At 28.1% G+C, this 21,434-nt stretch overlaps 3 protein-coding genes and 1 pseudogene across 3 annotated transcripts; all 4 read left to right on the top strand.

Annotated features, from left to right (window-relative positions):
- The first annotated feature begins 426 nt into the window (after positions 1-426).
- On the top strand, positions 427-5,014 carry LOC113385948 (organic cation transporter protein-like). Its single transcript, XM_026623766.1, has 5 exons — positions 427-523; positions 2,875-3,118; positions 3,302-3,402; positions 3,913-4,075; positions 4,834-5,014. The coding sequence occupies exons 1-5, from the start codon at positions 427-429 to the stop codon at positions 5,012-5,014; spliced, it is 786 nt and encodes a 261-aa protein (XP_026479551.1).
- A 660-nt stretch (positions 5,015-5,674) lies between these two features.
- Positions 5,675-6,892, top strand: LOC113385947 (annotated as a pseudogene).
- Positions 6,893-9,223: 2,331 nt separating this feature from the next.
- LOC113385946 (carcinine transporter-like) lies at positions 9,224-13,045 on the top strand. Its single transcript, XM_026623765.1, has 9 exons — positions 9,224-9,312; positions 9,876-9,958; positions 10,138-10,300; positions 10,439-10,615; positions 10,745-10,894; positions 10,967-11,188; positions 12,263-12,477; positions 12,558-12,775; positions 12,839-13,045. The coding sequence occupies exons 1-9, from the start codon at positions 9,224-9,226 to the stop codon at positions 13,043-13,045; spliced, it is 1,524 nt and encodes a 507-aa protein (XP_026479550.1).
- Positions 13,046-15,791: 2,746 nt separating this feature from the next.
- Positions 15,792-20,784, top strand: LOC113385945 (solute carrier family 22 member 5-like). The gene is made up of 10 exons (XM_026623764.1): positions 15,792-15,935; positions 16,976-17,219; positions 18,331-18,431; positions 18,516-18,678; positions 18,746-18,922; positions 19,122-19,271; positions 19,336-19,557; positions 19,740-19,954; positions 20,217-20,404; positions 20,569-20,784. Exons 2-10 carry the CDS (start codon positions 16,990-16,992, stop codon positions 20,782-20,784), a joined length of 1,662 nt encoding a protein of 553 aa, XP_026479549.1. The 5' UTR covers positions 15,792-15,935; positions 16,976-16,989.
- The last annotated feature ends 650 nt before the right edge of the window (positions 20,785-21,434 follow it).

Below are 21,434 nucleotides of genomic sequence, written 5' to 3'. Positions count from 1 at the left end.
TTTAATTATTTATAAGATAGTTATTAATTATTGTTAGAATGTAATTATTCTAAGAAATTCAAATCAATATCATGACACCTATGTAAGATATAAAAAGTGATATTCCATTAATGTTATGTATTATATTAATTTCTCCAATATATTTAGTATTTGTAAAAATTATTTTATTAGTAAAATAAATAATATAAGCAAGTATTTGTAAAAAGTATTTTATTCTTAAAACCGTGTTAACGAAAAAAGGAGTAGGTATATTGGCAATTCTGACCAATAATAAACGTTAGTTTTATTATTCTTGTGTATTCTATTAATACATAGATATTTTAATATTAAAAACCATGGGTTGTTTGTCAAGCCCTGATAAGAATTTAATGTAAACTATTCGTATTAAATAAAATTGTAATTCATTATCTATGATGTCTGATAATGATGTTTGTGAATAAGTCTTTGACTACTATGTCTGAAATTGTGGATCAATCTATTGCAAATGAATTGGAATTTGAAAAAAGTTCGGAAGCAAGTCAGAGTAATTTTCACTTATCTACTTAACTACTTTTAAAAAAACTCACAAAAGGGAAACTACATTAGATACCTCATTAACAAAAAGGTAAAACTTAATTCTAAATTTTTTTTCACTTTTCTGCTATTTACATAGAAACGGCTTGGCTGATCGTCGCGTAAAATTGATAAACGCTAGTCCTTATTGAGATACATCAAATGGCTTTTAAATTTTCGAAATCGGCCCAGCCGTTTTTGAGAAAACGTCGATTTACGGCAAACAATCTATTCATGCATATACACACGCACACACACACACATACTTTTTCTAAATTCGGTCTCATTCGATTCAGAATAGCTTGAAACGTCGAGAAAACATAAAATTAGCAATTTGGATTTTTTGATAAAAACAAACTTTTCCTTAGGGAAGTTAATAAAAAAAAAAAAACAGAATAGCTTGATCTGAATTCAAAAATAAACTGAATTGTTTTATAAAATATATGAATATGTATAGTTAAGAACTTTACAAGCAATAAACCTTATCATAAATTAATATTTTATCTATATCTATATAAAAAGACCAATATGATGACTACTGTAATTTAAATCATTATTATTATCAAAGTCAACGTGCCGTACTAGTTGCATACATATTACAAAAAACGGAGCAGATTATTAAAATATAAAACATGAATGCACCGAAACAAATTCATGTTTATTACACGGCAATATAAAACAATACTAAATCACACAGATTGTTTTTATTTGCAGAATATTCGTTATCAAATGTAAAGAAATGCTATTTTTATTCAAGAAATTTATATAATTATCGTGACCGAACATAATTTAATACCGAGTGTCATCAAATAATAAGACAAGATTCTTGTTCCAGTTGTGCCATTTGTGCGAGTAATGTTCTGTGAGTTGTGGATTAGTGAGACCAATCTCTACTAACAATTTTAGTTGTGTGAAGTGTATTATAAGAATTAATTGTAGTTTAAATTTAGGCATACAAATTATTCTTATACAATAATTTACTACTGTTTAATTTAATAATTACAATAATTAAAAAAAATAACTTCAAAAATATTTCGAGTGAATAAAAGCTTTACAAGTTACAATAGTTCACACAATTTATTTTTGTGAAATAATTCAACCGGTATAACTGAAATACAAGGAGTTGCATTATTTTTATATAGTGTATTGAAATTAGTAACAGCAGAAATAAAAATACGATAGGGTTTGAGAAAATAATCAAGTTAAAAAGTAGTAGGTCTATAATCTTCAACTTCAGCAATATATCAACTAAGGTAATGTCAATATGTTTGAATTTGCAAAAAATGATGGTTAGTTTTGTCCAATAGTCGTTCGATATTTATGTTTTTAATTAATATTTTCACTAATATTTAGCATATTTTCGATCTATATTTATGAAAATTGATATCAGGCAGTCAGCAACAAGAAAATGTATTTCCATAGAAAATAATATGAATTTATATATATATATATATATATATATATATATATATATTTTTTTGATCGACACCGCTAGGATATAATGGTAAACTTTATGGTAACAATTTAGGAAAACTCTCAGCAAATCAGAAGAAATGCTAAGTGATCGCTACAAAATTTTTCTCATCATTCAGTGTATAAGATTATATAAATCACGTTCAATGTTTTGATGACTTACACTACCTGAACAGATAGAACAGATAGTTCATAATTTCCCATTATCACTTCGTTATCTCACAATTGTATTCGAATCATGGTTCATGAATTACATGTCGATGCAGTTGATTTATCTGAATAATTATATGATAGTAAAAACGACGTCCTTCATAATTTGAAGATATCATGGTTAAATTTTTATTAAGATTACAACAGACAGTTCTGAAAGCTTTGGAATTGTAATATTGCCGAAGTTTCAGAACTGAAATATTTATTTATAATAGATATGCAATTTTGCTTCATATCTGGTAAAGGTTCAAAATATCTTCATATTTGGTAAAGTATGAAATTTGAACAATTTGGATTCAATGTATTTTTTGTTTGTTTGTTATTTAGAGCAAACCGAATGCATTAAGCATTGCTTATTAAGAATATCGTTATCAGAAGGCAATCCATTAATTGTCCTTACTATCTTAGGTATAGTTTATTTTTCGTAAAAATGCCATGTTCTAATATGTATATGTGATGCACTCATTTTTGACTCCAAAAGAGACCTGATCTCCAACAATTGCATGTTTGAGTCAATAGAATGTTTAGTCATTATCCTGGAAATTTTAGAATGAAATAAATGACCAGAATCTTGTCATCAAGTAAAATCAATGTTCTGCAGGATTTTAAATAATTCTTTTCCATGTATGTTTATTTTAGAAAATTTATTGAAAATGGGAAAACGAGATGCAATGTTTGACACTGTAATGCAGTCCGTTGGAAATAATGGACCATTTCAGAAAAGATTCAATTATTTGTACAATCTAATATTTGCAATTGTAGCAGCCATGCCTTGTATGAATATTATTTTGGCCTTATCTGTACCAGATCACTGGTGTCATGTTCCCGGAAGAGAATTTACAAATTATACTATAGACGAATGGAAGAATCTCACTTTACCAAAGTAAGTTTCTAAATTGTTTACTTATTTTTATTAAAGTTATCCCAAAAGGATTGAATAGTGCTCATATATACCATATTTATGACCCAAAAGTGCGCCCAATACAGAATAAAATGTTTTAGTTCAACTGAATGCAAATTATTAATATTGTATTATTTTATTGAATCATCCAATCCGATATTGCAGAGAAATCAATAATAAAGGTATAGAAGCTCCAAGTTCCTGTAAAATGTACAATATCACAGATGCTAGTGACCTCCATCTGGATTATAATTATTCAATAACAAGTAAGAATTTATAATATTTGATGTTATTTCATATTTTTTTGTAATTATATAACTTTTTTGTCATATTTGCTTGGGATGGCGGAAGTTTATTGCCGTGACAAAGCTTCATAATTCCAACTGACAATTATGGCAGAGCTTAGATTAGTCTTGTGCTCTAAATTTACAAAATTAAATATACACGACCTTGAATCTAGATTAACATATATGAAAAGCACAATAGTCCAATTTAAGGAACTCGAGTTTTGAGTACAGATCCGGGTACTAATATGCATCTTAAAAACTAATAAAAATTTAAGTCAAAATTGTATTTATAATTTTTTTGGCATAAATAGTTTATTTACAAAATACTGCAGTATTCGAGAAGTTTACTCATAATTAATTTAATATTTATGAATTAACGATTTAATTTAACTAGAATTTGGTACAAACAAAAAAACTGGAGAAGCTTTAAATTTTAGTTTATTAATTATTACAGTGTTATATTAATAATTTTACATAATTTATTTCAAGAGTGCATTTACGGCTATGAATATGATACCAGGTGGTATGAGCTCACGATACCTTCTCAAGAAGATTGGGTTTGCGACAAAGCTCTTCGAGTCACCAACATGTTTGTGGTTGCTAGAATTGGCGATATGTTGGGCGCATTGATTTTTGGACAAATGGGCGATTAGTGAGTGCACCAATTATTTTATAATAAGGCATGAATAGCAAAAAGCAAATTAAAGCTCTCATTTTAGAATTTTCATTACAGATTCAAATTTGATATGAAAAAAGTTGCACTGCCCTTTGACTAGAGTTTTCGGTTAAGATAGTATCTATCATTGCATAAACAATAAACCAGAAAATATTTTACTAATTTATTAATTAATGTAAATAAAATAGTGCCTTACAAATTTTTTATTGACATAATTAAAATTAATTAAAATAATTATAATTATGTTTTAAAATTAGTGTAAATAATAAAAATTCAATTTTAATTGGGTTAACTGAATTTATCTTACGTCTGAAACACTTCAGTTCTATATCAAATCATATTAAACACAAAGTGAAGTACTCTTTGGATTACGTAAACGTTCAATAGCAAACTTGGATAAACACTAAAATAAAAAATAATTATTGATTCAATGATAACTACTAACAGAAAATGATGAGCTCAATTCAGACGTTACAATACAAAAATATTGGCAACGACAAATATTTTCACAATATTTATGTTCTGAATTGAGAATAGATTTAGTACTTTGTTTCAATTTAAATATTAAGTTATAATATTGTCCTTTACTCCTTGTAGAGCTAAATCAAATCAAGATAGTAAAAAGTGTAAAGGATAAACTAAAAGCATTCTTTGTTGAACGCAATAAACGAAATTTAATCTGAAAAATTATTCAGAATTAGATGTACTTTTATTAACATAATTTTTGTATGCAGCATAGGCCGAAAGCCCGTATTCTTCATCAGTTTGATAATTCTTATCGTCGGCAAAACGATGCAACTATTTCTAACGAGCTGGTATTACCTATATATGCTTGGAAACTTGATTGCTGCTCTTACTCCTATGGCCATGTATCAAACTGTATTAATTATAGGAATGGAAATTTCATCTATGTAAGAAATTTTCTTATAGATTCGAACGTAATAAAATTTCTATTCGTTAAAAACATTTTTTTTATTTAGTGACGATAATCCACACATTGCTATGCTGCAAGGAATAGGTTGGACTCTAGGAATAAGTATCTTGCCATTGCTCTATTGGTGGTTACAAAATTGGTTTCATTTTGTTTTGATATCTTCATTACCCATAACATTATTTGTTATAAAAAATAAGTATGTATAAATGATACAAAAAATTTTCATTTGATAAAAACTGAATTCTGCATATTTCTTCATCATGATGATTATTATTTCAAGATACATGATTGAGTCGCCTCGTTGGTTATCAAGTCGGGGAAGATTAGAAGACTGTGAGAAAATGTTACGGAATATTGCAAAAGTTAATAAAACTACATTAAATGATGATGCTTTAGAAATATTGAAACAAGACAAATTCGTACAAGAAAAATTATATGGCATGGCCAGTTTATTCTCAAGCTTCAGATTGGCAAAAAACACACTAATGATGGTGTCTTTATGGTAATAATCAATTCAATTTATATAATTAAAATAATTGATTTAATTATTTTGGTATATGATTTGATTACAATGAGTGAATCTTGATTTCAGGGTTATTGGTGGTTTGGCTCATTTCATGCTGATATTAAATGTGACTAATATGGACGGCAATCCATTCTTAAATTTTCTGTATCAAGGCATTGTAGAACTGCCAGCGTTATTTCTTGGTAAATGGACGACCAACACTTTAGGAAGGAAGTGGACTGCAGTAGCAGCTTTTGGTTGTGCAACAATTTCATCTCTACCATTGCTATTTACTTCGGTTGGTAAGTCGAAAAATCTGAAAATTTTAATCTATGTTCTTTGCATTGTCATTGCAATCGTGAATGTCATCATTCATATCGAAAAATACCTCAACATCCAATCACTGAATTAGGAAAATAAACTTCTTGACTGGAATACCTAAATGCTAATTATTTTTAAATAATTATGAAGAAAATTGAACAAAATGTTATAAGTTTCAAAGCTGGTAGATTTTTATTAAATTCTTAAATTGTTTTGTTTTTTTGAAATCATATTAATTTTTTAGTATTCACGCCCTCCCCCCCCCCTCATAACTAACATTACAGTCCCGGTTTTGACTTGAAAAAATATGGTCACTTACTTATATTCCATATCTTGGAGCCTAGGCGCTATATTTAAGGATCAATATCAATCAAAGCATCTTATTTTCATATAATAATAAATTTTATCTGCATCTGTCGGCAATCACACAAAATGCAATATTTACAAATATTTGTGTTTAAATTCACAGATCCTTCTCTACATGTGTATACCTCAACTCTGACAGTAATAATAAGATTTTGTATAAGTGTGTCTTCTTCGTTATGATGATTCAAGGCGTTGAAATATTTCCAACGTGTTTGAGACAAACGGGTATTGCCTTAGGAGTGATTTTGGGCAATGCCTTTGGTATCCTGGGACCCTATGTTGTCTACTTAGTAAGTAAAATTTTTATAATTCAAGATAAATAAAATTTATATGAGATCATGAACAAACTTCTATTTTCAAGTTTTGCTAGACACTATATTTTTTATGAAATAAGATTCATATTTAAAAAAATCCTGAATTTGGTGAAGATCACAATTTGCACACAGTAGGATTTTATTAAATTGGATTATAATTTGGTGTCATTTTTAGGGAACTGCCTATGATATACGATATCCTTATCTAATTCTGGTGTTGCTAATGTTGCTTGGTTTTGGTGCTGAGTTGATGCTCCCAGAAACCCTACATCATCAAACTTCCTGAAACATTAGCGGAAGCTCAAAGTTTTGGACGAGATCAAAAGTTTTGGCACATCCTAAAAACCAGCTGAGCAGTGCAGCAATCTTTGCAAAAGGAAAGAAATAAAAAAAATTAAGTTGTGATTGTAACCAATATTACCAATTTGGACAATTAATTATTAGAATGGTGCCTAAAAGAATATGCCAATGAAATGTGTAGTATTAAATGTGATATTATTGTGTCATTGTATATCAAAATATTTATTATTTTTATTGTTTCTTCAAGATGAGAATGTCATTGTTTAATGAAAGTGGCATTGACTTCTCAAAAACGAGATATCGGTAGAGACTATTATATAAATTCTTGTTATTGCAGCAATATTATTGTCTGATAATGAATTACAAAAAAACATTTCTGTATTTCCGCTAATAACAACATAAGCAACATTCAGTGAAATCTAAAAAAAATCTAGACTAAACTGGAAAAATAAATCATGAAACACTTTAAAAATATTCATTTTGAAAATGTTGCAGATAAAATAATTCTCAATTAAGAGCGAAATTTTAGACTTTGGAAATATTAGTAATGTGATATTTCAGAAAGCTAATCGTAGACATTTCTAAACCCGTAATTATTTGCATAAAGTCGTTTATTAAGTAAAATTAAAAAATTGGCCGCTAGATTACAGGCTAAGAGTATATAATTGTCAAGCACCATTTGCCGATATCAAAATTCCAAGTCATGTATTTAACTATTTAAAAAATTGACAGTGTTTTCTTTTCTATTTAAGATCTTATACCAGTATGAAGATTTTCAATGCTAACTGCTACATTTGTAAAGCTATTATTAATAAATTAAATAATAAAAAATACCAAATAACAATTAAACATTGATTTAGATCTTCAAGAAAAAAAGCATAACGTGTTGTCACTGTGATATGCAGAAAAAATGTAATATAGTACCACAAGAATCAGATTCTCGATCTCTAACTGAATTTTATTATTTAGGAATCTATTACTCAAAATTCAAAATAATTTTGAAGCTGTTACTCCTCAGTTAATAAAACAAAACTGCGTGTATACAACTACAAAAATATAACCATTCTATAGCAAAACATTCCATATACCCACTATATCCTAAGTCCAATTGATAAAACTGTTGTTTTGTGAAAACATATTAGATAAATCAAAATTGTAAATTAATAATAATTAGGCCTGATTTCATAGCAATTTGCGTTTGAATTTAAAAATTATGGAATAATTTATTAATAAATTATATTTTATATTTATTTCAAATAAAAATGGTATGAATTTGCAATCAATACTTTAGAATAAGTACCCTATTTTTAATTTTAATGTAATAATCAGTATTGCATATAAAATTGGTCTAATAAAAATATAAATAATGAAAAAAACAAATAAAAATAAATATGTAAAGACAAAACCCGTCAAAAATAAAAGAGTGCTATAGTACCCCCCATTCTCATCCAGAACATTACTGATTGCTTCCAAATATAAATCGCAGAAAACAACATGAGGGTGGTAAAATTCTATTTGAAAATCGACTTGGTAAATATGAAAGTTCCCTTAATGTTGCAAGTCTTTGTGCAATAAAAAAAGCAATAAGTTTTGCAATAAAATACATTAAATGAGCAAAGTCCAAGCAAATTGCCTTAATATACAATAATATCACATTTTACGAACTTTACAAATAAGAAAATCCAAAACAAAGAAGTGTTATTTATTGATAGCGAGTCTATAAAAACGCAGTGAGATAACCATAGAAAGCAAAAACAAAAATTCACCTTATGAAAGTTATGACTATTTATTTTCATTCTCAACATTTATGAAATAAAGTTTAAAATTAAACTTATTTCCGATTTACTGATATGATTTTTGTAAATACAAACTCTATGTTTCAGAACAAAATGCTAAAGAATTACAATCAAATAAAAAAAAACGCTAAGTCACGTTGTTTTACTTGTTTGAATAAAGATTAATATTAATGTAATTAAATTATAGAGGCAAAAATGTTGTTAATACTTTTTCGAGGCCATAATTCATAAACATTCGGAGATTATTGTTACTTCATGTCATTCCTAATATTTTAAATTTATTATCAACACAATACAATTCCAACAGAAAGTGACAAAAATAATTTTATTGAGTAATGGTTTGTTACAAGTGATATTTAAAGAATGTGAATGAAGTAGTAGTAGTTGAAACATAAGTCACTTTTTCTAAATTTCCCATGTGCTATTTGGAAAACTATTTATAAAATGGAATCGGATAAAGATACAATATTTGATCGAGTTTTGAAATCGGCAGGAAACGATGGAGTATTTCAGAAAAGATATAATTACTTTTACAATTGCATACTTGTTGGTATAACAAGTATAATTTATTTGAATATAGTTCTGATGATGGCGATTCCAGATCATTGGTGTCATGTACCAGGACGAGAATTCACTAATTACACAATTGATGAGTGGAGATTTCTGACTATACCAAAGTATTTTAATAACACAGTAATAATCATGTGCCATGAAAATGTTTATTTATAATATTACTACTACTAAAAAGTTATTACGCGAAGATTTGTTTGATTTTAAAGCATAACAAACTTGTTCCAATTAATTATTGAACAAGCCAGAGACATTTTTATAATAAAAACTCAAGTTTTAACAGAAAAATATATCTTCAATCATTTCAATAATTAAATATGAGTGATTGTGATAAATTAAAAAAAAATCTTATTATCCTACTCTTCATAAATAGCAGCAATGAAATATAATATTTCATTCATTTTATATTCAACGTATTGATCGAAAGATTTAGGACTTAGAATTCAAAAGATAGGAAATTCTATACTGTAATTGAAAATATTTAAAATTTCTATGTATAATTTTCAAAGAATATATAACATAAGCTATAATTATAAGTGCTTGTTAGTTCCTTTTTAATTCGCAAATAAATGCAAGTATCTCTCAATAAGGGATCATCAAAACTCTATGTTATGGAATTAAAATTGATAATTACGTTTTGTGATTTTCATACATATTTATTCTATTTTAGCTACGACAAAAAATCAAGCTCATGCCAAATGTATAATGACACTAATCGAGAAATAGTCGAACCACAGATTCGCAATATTATACGTGAGTATTTTTTCATAATTTTAGATGAATTTCTGATTTTTCAATCATTGTTATTTCTCAATAAACTAAACTAAGAGTTCAACTGCTGTCTAAGAAAATTCAATAAGCTATCACCCTGAGTTTATAGCTTAGACTAATAAAGAAACTACATCATTTTGCTTCATTTTTATTTATTTTAGCTTGTCAATATGGTTACGAGTATGACAAGACCTGGTATCTGTCAACAATACCATCAGATCATGATTGGGTTTGTGATAAACTGCTATACTGTACAAATGTATTTGCAATGATCAGAGTCGGAGAAGTTATTGGTACATTTATTTTTGGTCAGTTGGGGGACAGGTATATCAAATTTATATTGTTAACTAAGCATGAAATGAAATAATTCGATAGAGTTTATAGAAAAATGTTGCGCTAGAGAGTATTTACCAAGATAGATACTTGGTATTGCAATGGTAATATAGAAAAATATTTTTTTAGAATTGGCCGGAGAATCGTGTTCTATATGAGTTTATTAGTTGCGATAAGTGGACGATTGTTAACAATTTTTACCACAAACTGGTATCCAGTTTTCGTTAGCGCCGTCGGCTTTGGAGCATTTGCTACGCCGTCCATTATGCAAAGTACTCTTATAATAGGAATGGAAACCACGAAAAGGTAAAGGAAAGCTAGAAAAGTCGTCTAAGAATTTAATTCATATTCATAAAATATAATGAGATCATTTTAATTCACAAATTAGTCTCATCTGTCTTACTCATGAAACTAAGAATGTTATGATTTTTTTAGTGATGATAGATCACATATTCAAATGTCTCAATGCATCGGTTGGACCAGTGGATTGATAATATTACCTCTTTTGATGTGGGCTACAAGAGATTGGTTTATCTTCGGGTTAATAACTACGTTACCAGCTATTGTTTTCCTAATCCCAAACAAGTATTCTTCTAATAGAGTATATTATTCCTTATAGAGTTAATACTAATCTGAAATATATCTAAATTTTACTAGATATATGATCGAATCGCCAAGATGGCTTCTGAGCCGATGCAAATTTGAAAAATGTGAAAAAATGCTGAGAAGGATTGCTGATATAAATGGAATGGCTTTGGATAAAGATGCGCTGCAAGAAATGAAAGGAATGTCATTTACACCAGAGAAAGTTTATGGGATTCTAAGCTTATTTTCCAGTTTTAGGCTTGCATTAAGCACTATTTTAATAGTGATATGCTGGTAGGTATATAAATATAAATACAAATATCAGAATAATTCTAGAAGAAAGTCAGCGGGTTCATAACTAAATGCACTCATTAATTCTCCCTTTAAATTCGGTTTAAAAGACAATACACAATTATTACTAAATCTGGTTTCCCAATCACAAAATAGGACTCATTTGTCGAATGTTATTTTACTTTCTGGAAGTTATTCGAGAACAGCTGTTGCACTATCATTTTATTAGATCTCTTACATGATCACGATAGATTTTACCTGGTTATAATATTAAAAACTGACTCTACTTTTCTTACTTAAAAGAAATTGAAAAAAAAAAAAACTATGATATTAGTAAACAGAATTCATAAGAATCAGTTTTGTTAACTTCCCGTATGGTAGTGAAAATCGAAAATGAAAATTTTTATAGATAATTGCGTTTCAAGAGCTTTTGAACGTTTTTGCATACCTCAGAAAAAATCGATGTATGTAATTATCCATTGTGTGTATGTAATAATTTTTATTCTTTGAATGTTGAATTATGGTACAAAAAGTTTCAGTAATTTGCAGTATGCCATGCACGACTAATTTTTGCAATATATTTGATAAATAATTTAAATTCATAGGATATGAGCAATTATACTGATATACGAATATGATTACAATCAAGACTCTTTCAAAATTATTTAAGATTTTGTATTACAAAATATCAAAGTGTAGTAGCACGACTTACCTACTACTGCAGTTATAAAAATATATAACAAGACAGATAACATTAAAGTATCTAATAAGAATAGCCGATATATAGATCTCTATAATATATATTTTGTAAGTTATACAAAATTTATTGTGAAAAATTAGTTCAATATAAGACGATTTGACGTCACTTTATACAAAATTAAAATTTTATGTACTTAATTTATCATTCATTGTATAAATAACATTGATAACATCAAATATGGTAATTGTAAATGCATAACATCTTTGAATTACTAGAAAATGATCAATAGATTAATAGGAGCTACTAACTCTCCCGAAGTAATCTTGTTTATATACATAGTATGAAGTTGAAGTACTTGATAACTTTTTGTTTCCCAGGATTGTCTGCGGTTTATGCTACTTTGCGTTGATGTTAAATATTACCAATACCGATGGTAATCCATTTTTGAATTTTTTATATCAGTCTGCTGTGGAATTGCCAGCGTATTTATTAGCACGACTGTCGTGTGATAAATTAGGAAGGCGATTGACTGCCTCATCTTCTTTTGCTCTCGGAATGATAGCCGCAACTGCACTAATTTTCATAGTAAATGGTAAGAAATGTATATTGGGAATAACTAATATTATATATATTATATATAAAGAAAATGAAATACCTTAATTGATTTTAAAGTGGTTTGTGTATCTCAAATATCATTAACAGATGAAAAGTTGCAAGTACTTGAGACAATATTTCCAGTAGTGATAAGATTCTGCATCAGTATAAATTTCTACGTAGTTTGTTTACAATCGATGGAAATATACCCGACTTGTATAAGACAAACTGGTATATCTATTGGAACTATTGTATCCAACGCTGTGGGTGTACTAGGGCCATACATAGTTTACTTGGTATAAAACAAAATAAATTAATTATAATTGAGGAATATTTTGATAATTTTGGTATTTTTACAGGGCACTTCAATTGATAAGCGATATCCATATGCAATTTTAGCTGTGGTATTATTATTAGCGGCTATTTCTTCAATGTTCTTACCCGAAACTTTAAATGCAAAATTGCCAGAAACTCTTGTTGAAGCTAAAGAATTCGGCAAAAATCAAAAGTTTTGGAGCTTGCCACAAAAAAACAATATAAGAAATGAATGTACATCTGATTTATAATTAATAATTATTAATAATTTATAATAAATAGCTTGCTAATGATTATTTGCATATGGCTTAATGGAGTAAAGTTGCAGTTTAAAAATATATTTTTCCCAGTAATAAGTTTATCATCACGACTGTATTATGAAATGATATTCAAAACGAAAAACTTCAACAAAATATATTGTAAGATAAGAAATATGTATATAAAAAATCTATTTATAGGATAGAATCCTTTACAGTACATAATAGCCCATAAGTTCCATCATTTATAAATAAATACCAAACATCCAAGTCGGATGGGAATTTTTTGAAACCCCAAATAAAGTGGAATGGTAATTTACCTCAAGAGTGAACTTAAGATAAAGAAGACTCTATATTCAAACTGTAAGCAATTATTATATCTGAAATAACTTCAATTAAATCTTCAAAACTTATACGTATTTACCGAATATCGATGTTAGTTCCTTGCACCAATTTAATATAAACAGTCTAGTAGCGTCACGTCGTCATCTTAATCTAATTGTAAGATGACGAGACAATTTTTATCTGTATGAATAAATTATACTCTAACAGTAGATTTATGGTTCAAAGATACACAAGGCCAGTAAACATTACTGATATGAAAATAATTAAACAATAATCGTTTAATATTGAGATAATTGAAATAAATAATCAAAATGACCATTAAACAATTAAATAACCCAGAGTGGAATAATTATCAGCGATATAAATTAAATGTACATAAATATTATCTAGTGAACATAAACTAAAAACATTTTATATTTTACAAAGCATGGGTGGTAACAAAAGTAAACAATATAATGTAAAAAGAAAAAAAGTAAGCAAATAGTTTGTGCGAAATATACTATACCCGGAAAAACTAAATTTTAATTTGAAAATACCTGAATGCTAGATTATTCATCGAAACATTTTGCATTTCTAAACCAAATTGGACTTCATAGTTGGGTGGGGCTCGCCCGTAGGTAAGCGGTTAAGAGCGACGGGACCTGAATCAGAGGTCCCGGGTTCGATTCCCACTTCGAGCAGCCTGTTGTCAGTGACAACGATTTTCACTTGGAAATATAGATAGCAATATGTTTCCAAGTGAAAATAGCCCTTGCCCGACATTGTTGCCCCAATAAAAAGTCAGCCCTATTAGATTAAATCTACTAACAAAAAATCAAATATGGATGGATTAACCATTGGGTTATCATCTAAAAAATACGAAGAAAGGAGAAGTTTCAGCCTAACAGCTCATAGAACGTAAAGTTCTGATTAATAAAAGCTTAAGGTTTGAAACCCTAAGTTTCAGATTCTATAACCTGCTCGGACAGATATTAAGAAATTACCAGTGTTATAGAAATTCTAATATATAAAACATTGCAATTATTAATTTTTCTTGAATGTATTCTTGGATTTTGTGTTTAAATATTTATCATGAAAATTTCACATTTGTGATTGGCCTGTATATTAAAACCATGGCAAGACAGCCTCGGCCCCAATGCCTTCTGCATATATTTGCCTGAACGCCTGGCAGGCTTATAAAAACTAATTGCTTTTATATTGTTGTTTTTGAAACATTGTATAATATATAACAATTTTATAATCTTCAATAAGAGTTTGCTCTATAAAATCTGATAGATTTAAGATAATAAATCGCTAAGTTCAAATATTATAATATGTATAGTGATATACATATTATATTTATTTAGGTGGGTGGAAAACAGTTCAAAGCTATTACTCGACAATTAGTTTCTAATTATATTAGCTAATATACTCAATGTTTAAGTAGAAGTTTTCAACAAAATATTTGATATATACCTAACTTACTGATTATTATATTAAACTAATAGCTATCAGCATATTAGTTTTTGTGATATCTTCTGATATCTTGCAACTTATACATTTGTTCTTGAGGTAACATTAAATAAATCAATAATTCTCACAAAATTGAAATGGTGACTATTATTTAAAACATTAGAGCTGGTCATGGCTTAGTGGTAAAAATGCGGTCTAGCTTAAAATAAATACCTTAAAAATGTAAAAGAAAAAGCAAGGTCAAAAAAAAGCCCAAAGCCAGAAGAAATTTCCAAGTCTAGTATACATAAAATAGTATATAGTATTATTTTGTAACATTAATACATGTATACAAAAAATTGGTTAATAAAATAAAGTTAGACAATTTAGATTTAACGATAATTAATATAATATTTGATTCGAATTCTGATTTGACTCATCTAGATGCATACAAAAAATGTATGTATAGAAAAACACAATAACTTCGGGTTATTTTTATATGTAACTAATATTTTCAAGCAAAAACAAATAAAAATGTTGAAATTGATTGATTAATTAAAAAACATAATATCATTAATGCTAAATATGAACAATTCTGTATATTCAAAACACAAAATTCTATATATATATATATATATATATATATATATATAAAGATATATACCTATATTTAATATATACCTATATATAAAGAAATTTGCTGCGTAATACGTTAAAATTTTAAGCTCAGTGTAAACTAATAGCGCAAACCAAACAACCAAGAGATTTAGAGTAAATTCTACAAATCAAATATGATAATAATCATTTCTATGATGGAAACAAACAATAATTAAAAAATATAAATTAAGATTTCTGCTATTTATTGCTATCTTTTCTTATCAACCGACTGTTTGAGAGCACTCATTGTATTAAGAGATTGAAAGTCTGAATTAGTTCAGTCATTGTTCTCCATGTGCGCACTGCGAAAAACTTGCTAGCAACATGTTCGAAAAATAACCGTTACAACTGAATATGTAGGAGTCAGTGGGCATATTTTCTAATACTATAGTAAAACATTATGTGAAAAAAATACTTGAAATATTAAGAGTTATATTGTATGTGACTTTAGGTAATTATACAGGTAGTGATTTATAATTATTTTTAATGAACAAAATTATCTTCAATTTTATGGGCGCTTACAACAAATTGGTGAATTAGAGTAGAATAGGCTTAATACGAAAAAGCAAATTACAATATTAATGTGCATAATTTGAATAAGTATGAAAAAATAGTTATATTATATGTTAAAAATAGCTTTATATTTAGTGTTGTATCCAAAATGAAACTTATCTTAAAAACGGTTTAGCGCTAAATCAAAAAAAATAAAATTAATAATCAAAGTTATGTGCAAATCGTGTTCTGATGAAAAAGAATCAAAATCATTATATTTTATATAATATATAGCTTATATTAATATTTTATTCTGTTCTCTCGTAACTTTATCATTGTATAGTGTTTCGATTAAATATTTGAAGTCAGTAATATTTGTATTGTATTGTATATGAAATTTTTAGGTTTTATAGAAAAATATTTAGTTAAGCTACGTATTATTTTTTAATGTATTAAATCTTGAAAATATATTTCAAACATGCTGCATAAGATGCAATTATATTTTATTGTTTTGCGGTGCATAAAAGCAATTTGAATTGTGTGAAGATTTGAGGACTAACAAAATTTATCACAATTATATTTATGACTATTGTATTATTCAATATTATGCCTAAGGAGTAGCAAGGCATATAGGAAAAAATTGAGGAATTAGTTTAAACTCTTTGGCTAATAGGACAAAAAATTATACATACATAATCAAGAAAATATTTCAATAAGTAGTTTATAAACATATTAAGAATTTGTATCACATAATTATTATAATGATAATCAAATCACATAAATGTTACCAGAGGTATATTACAAAAAAGAAATCGTCCTGAGAAATAGTACGAAAAACAGGAATTAGCCACACATAACCTCACTAATTAAAAAATACACCAAAACATAGACTTTCACAAATACAAAGTATTTTATCTAAATTTTTAGATAAAATTAATACTTTACACTTACTTATAAAGTTGGTAGTACCAAAATAAAATATAAGCTTATTTACTCTAGGTTAACTAATTAAAATGGGCAAAAAAGATGCAGCGTTTGATACGGTTCTGGAGTCGGTAGGAAATGATGGTCCATTTCAAAGACGCTTTAATTACATGTACAATGTCGCATTTGCTTTATTGGCAGTTATGCCCTGCATGAACATGATTTTGGCCATGACCATACCCGAACATTGGTGTCACGTACCAGGAAGAACAAATTACAACTACACAGAAGAAGAATGGAAAGAAATAACACTTCCAAAGTAAGCAATCATTATATTATAAAATAGATTTTTTTAAACTCTGTTTTATTCAGCAATCAGAAATACATAAGGATTCCTATAAGCTAAATTGACAATATTTGAGAGCGATGTCTAAGAAGAACTCCAATGAGATCTTAGTTTAACAATTAAAAAGATAATGTTGAAGCTAATCTATGACTAAATCTAAAGGCCATTGATGTTCCTATCTTAAGCCAATGGTTGGGTAATGTCGCCTATTGATGGGTCTGAATGTGATTCCAGTTTACTTTTGTTTTTTTCCTTAAATTCTTGAACGTTAATTGCACCGTTTTCATGTTGAGAACGATGTGAATGGTTTCATTTGTAACGTACCACTGAGAATTAAGTATTGTACGTAAAATTTTTGACTGAGTTCTCTGCATTATAGCTATATTTGATTTGTAAGCACATCCCCAGAGCTCAATTCCGTAGGTCCAGATTGGTTTAATGATTGATTTATATAGCAGCAACTTATTTTCAACAGAGAGCTTAGATTTTTACGCAGTAGCTAATCAAATTGTTTCATTTTGATCATTACTTGCTGCTTTTTTGTTTTTATGTGGCTTTTCCAAATATTATAAAATAGATAAATAAATGTTTTTAATCGTAACAAAAGTAGAAATAATCGCATTGTCAATTGCATTACTTATATAATAATTACTCCAAATGAAATAGGTGTTAAGATGCAAGTAAATAGTTATATTATTGTCAGAGTGATTTCATTCACTCATTATGAAACATCAGAAAGTAATGAACTCAAACGGGTACAAAGGAAAATATTACTATTTTTGTTTCTTCAGTATGCTTGTAAAGACTGATGAAATGTGAAAATCAAATAATTATGAATATCATTATATTCTGTTTGTCTTTTTATGAGTAATCAAAACAGATAATACTCATTCTTTTGAAGTCGCGATTAAGTTATTATTTGTTTTTAAAAACTTATCATAAGTAGGTGTGCATATATGTATATGTGCATAGGTAACTGATCAAATTCATTGCTACTTACCTTATTTAAAATATTACAAAAAGCCCTAATACCTTCATTTTTATACTTATTTACAAAAAGTTGATTATTTTGCATTTTTTCCAGAAATATTAATAATAAAGGTCAAGCTTCCTACAGTTCTTGTGAAATGTACAATATTACAGACTGGACAAACGTTCATCCAAACCAGAACTACTCCACCATAAGTAAGGGTCAATTATATAAATGTAATTAGGTACATCTTACAGTTCATCAGATATTAAAGGTTTTTATAAAAAACAATATTTCAGAATGCCAGCATGGATATGAGTTTGACAGAACCTGGTTTGAATTGACAATACCGATGCAAGAAAATTGGGTATGCGACAAGGAAATGAGAGTAACAAATTCCTTGATAATCGGCCGAATAGGTGAAATGTTTGGAGCCTTAGTCTTTGGACAATTAGGAGATGTGTGAGATATTATTTATTATAATTCATTCAATATTTTCATGGTTTGTAAGAAAACATTTTGCCAACAGAATAGGCAGGAAACCAGTATTTTTTCTCAGCATGGTGTTGATTATCGTTGGGAAAATATTTAACTTATTTCTCACTAGTTCATATTATTGGTATGTATTTGGATATGTGGTGACTGCACTGCCACAGATGTCTTTATACCAGACTGTTCTTGTCATAGGAATGGAAATATCGACCAGGTAATTTGAAAAATTGAAATTTATTTTCTATATTCAGCCGAAGTGATAAAAGTGATTTCACGTGCTGCAAAAATTTGTATACAATTTAAAGAACTTGGTGAGATTAGAAATTATCAAAATAATATATCTTAAAATAAAGTTTATATTTATCAACCTCGATAATTAAAAATAAGTATCTTTTAATATAATTTTTCTGTAGTGATGAAAACTCACACGTCGCTATGTTGCAAGGAATTGGGTGGACATTTGGAATTTGCACAATGCCTCTTCTGATGTGGTGGTTGAGAAATTGGTTTGATTTCGTTCTAGTTTCTTCATTGCCATTTGCAATATTTTTAATTAATAACAAGTAAGTAATTAAGAAATTGATATAACTTTCTGCAAAATTAAAAATTAAATATTTATTTTTCTAGATATATGATCGAATCACCAAGATGGCTAGCAAGCCGGGGAAAAATGAAGAAATGTGAAAAAACTTTACGCACAATTGCAAAAGTTAATGGTGCAACATTGAACGATGATGCATTAGAAATGCTAAAAGATTATTCGTCTGAACCCGAACATGTTTTTGGAATGATGAGTTTGTTCACAAGCTGGACACTCGCCAAGAACACAATAATGTTATTGATATGCTGGTAAAAACTTAGGCACTAAAATATGTGATCCAAGCTAAGAAGTAGTTTTGCAAAATATCTTAAAATATTACGAATTCAAAATTTGTTGATAAAATTTTATATATAGATTTAGTTAGGAACATATTTAGAGATGTTTTAGTGTTTAAAAAACTGAACGAATTTAATTGCTTAAATATTTCCAGGGTCGTTTGCGGTTTAAGTTACTTCTTACTGTACTTAAATGTAAGTAATATGGATGGAAATCCGTTTCTGAACTATTTGTATCAAGGATTTGCAGAACTTCCAGCTTATCCAGTTGGAAAATTTGCAACAAACAATATTGGAAGAAGATGGACTGCATGCATGGCATTTTTTTTAGCATTGTGCACAACTTTACCACTTATCTACACATCAACAGGTAAGAAATCGAAAAAGGTACCATAATTTCTTTGAAAAATTAAAGTTATAAATGGATCTAAATTGTTACGGATGAAACTGCATCAGTTGAATAATGTAACTATCAAAACGTATCCAGAAGAGAAGCTACAATCAATGAGACTTGTTAACTTGTTTTTAAAATTTCTACTTTTGAATTTTAAGTACTCTTCTAAACAAATATTAAAATTGCCCATAGAACTTATACAAAAAGTTTAATATCAGATCACTCTTATCTTTCACAGATCCATCATTGCACATATTCACAAGTATATTTGCAGCAATCATCAAATTTTGTGTTAGTGTTTCCTTCTACGTTTTAATGGTTCAAGGAGTTGAAGTATATCCAACATGCCTGAGACAGACAGGAGTAGCCCTTGGTGTAATTTTAGGAAACGCATCCAGTATTTTGGGTCCTTATATTTCATATTTGGTAAGAATATTGAAGGAGAAGTTACGTATAAGTAATTATTTCATTATCCCATTTGTTAGAAGATAATTCAAATAACCAACTATAATGATGATACCGGAAATTCTGAAAATATAAGAGATTTTGAAAATACCGAATGCATCAAATTAACATTTATCAAATTTTAGGGTACCACATATGATGTACGATATCCGTATTTGTTTATATCACTTATGATGTTTTCGGGGTTGGTGGCCGAGCTACTATTACCTGAGACCTTACACCAAAAGTTACCAGACACTTTGGCGGAGGCACAAATTTTTGGAAAGTCGCAGAAATTTTGGGCGTTTCCAAGAAAAAATACATATAAGTCTGAAGAAGAAAAAACTCCACAAAAGAGCTGATATAACAATATATTTATAAAATTATATCACGTGTAAATTATGTATGAATAATATGAGCATTTTTTCTACACTTATATTTCATTCATGGTATTATAATTGATTCAAATCGACTTTGAGTGTGATAATGTTAGGTTAAGTAAATAATCAATAAATTTAAAGTGACTTTCAGAATTACTTTATATAGACCTAAGTTAAGTTAGTATGTATACGACCCCACTATTGTTAGTTCAATGCTAAGAACATTAAGTGAAATAGATTTAGCTATATTACCTATACATACTTTAATTTTTCATAATATTAATTGTAGTGACCTTCGACATTACTTTCATTTTTTTGTTTGACGAAACAGTTTGTTACATTACCTCTCTTTATTTTGAATAAATTCAAATATAAATCGCGTGACCGAAAGGGCAATATATTACTTTCAATACAATTTTATCATGGTGCACCTGATGAAGATACTCTATAAGTTAAATACTAAATATTTTCAAACAGAAGCCGTACTATGATATACAGATTGATAATATTCTTGTTGACAAAAAATATTAATGAAGACAAAAATCATACTTCATTTTTTTATTATAATTGAAATGGAGCAGTGTCGACACAAATCTAGATACAGGGTCGGTCCTGGGGTTCTCAGCACCCGC

The sequence above is a fragment of the Ctenocephalides felis genome, unplaced genomic scaffold (assembly GCF_003426905.1).
Source record: "Ctenocephalides felis isolate EL2017-DRISC unplaced genomic scaffold, ASM342690v1 CF-g0.4_SCAFFOLD_03571, whole genome shotgun sequence".
NCBI lineage: Eukaryota > Metazoa > Arthropoda > Insecta > Siphonaptera > Pulicidae > Ctenocephalides > Ctenocephalides felis.
This window is presented reverse-complemented; position numbering and strand designations above follow the sequence as displayed.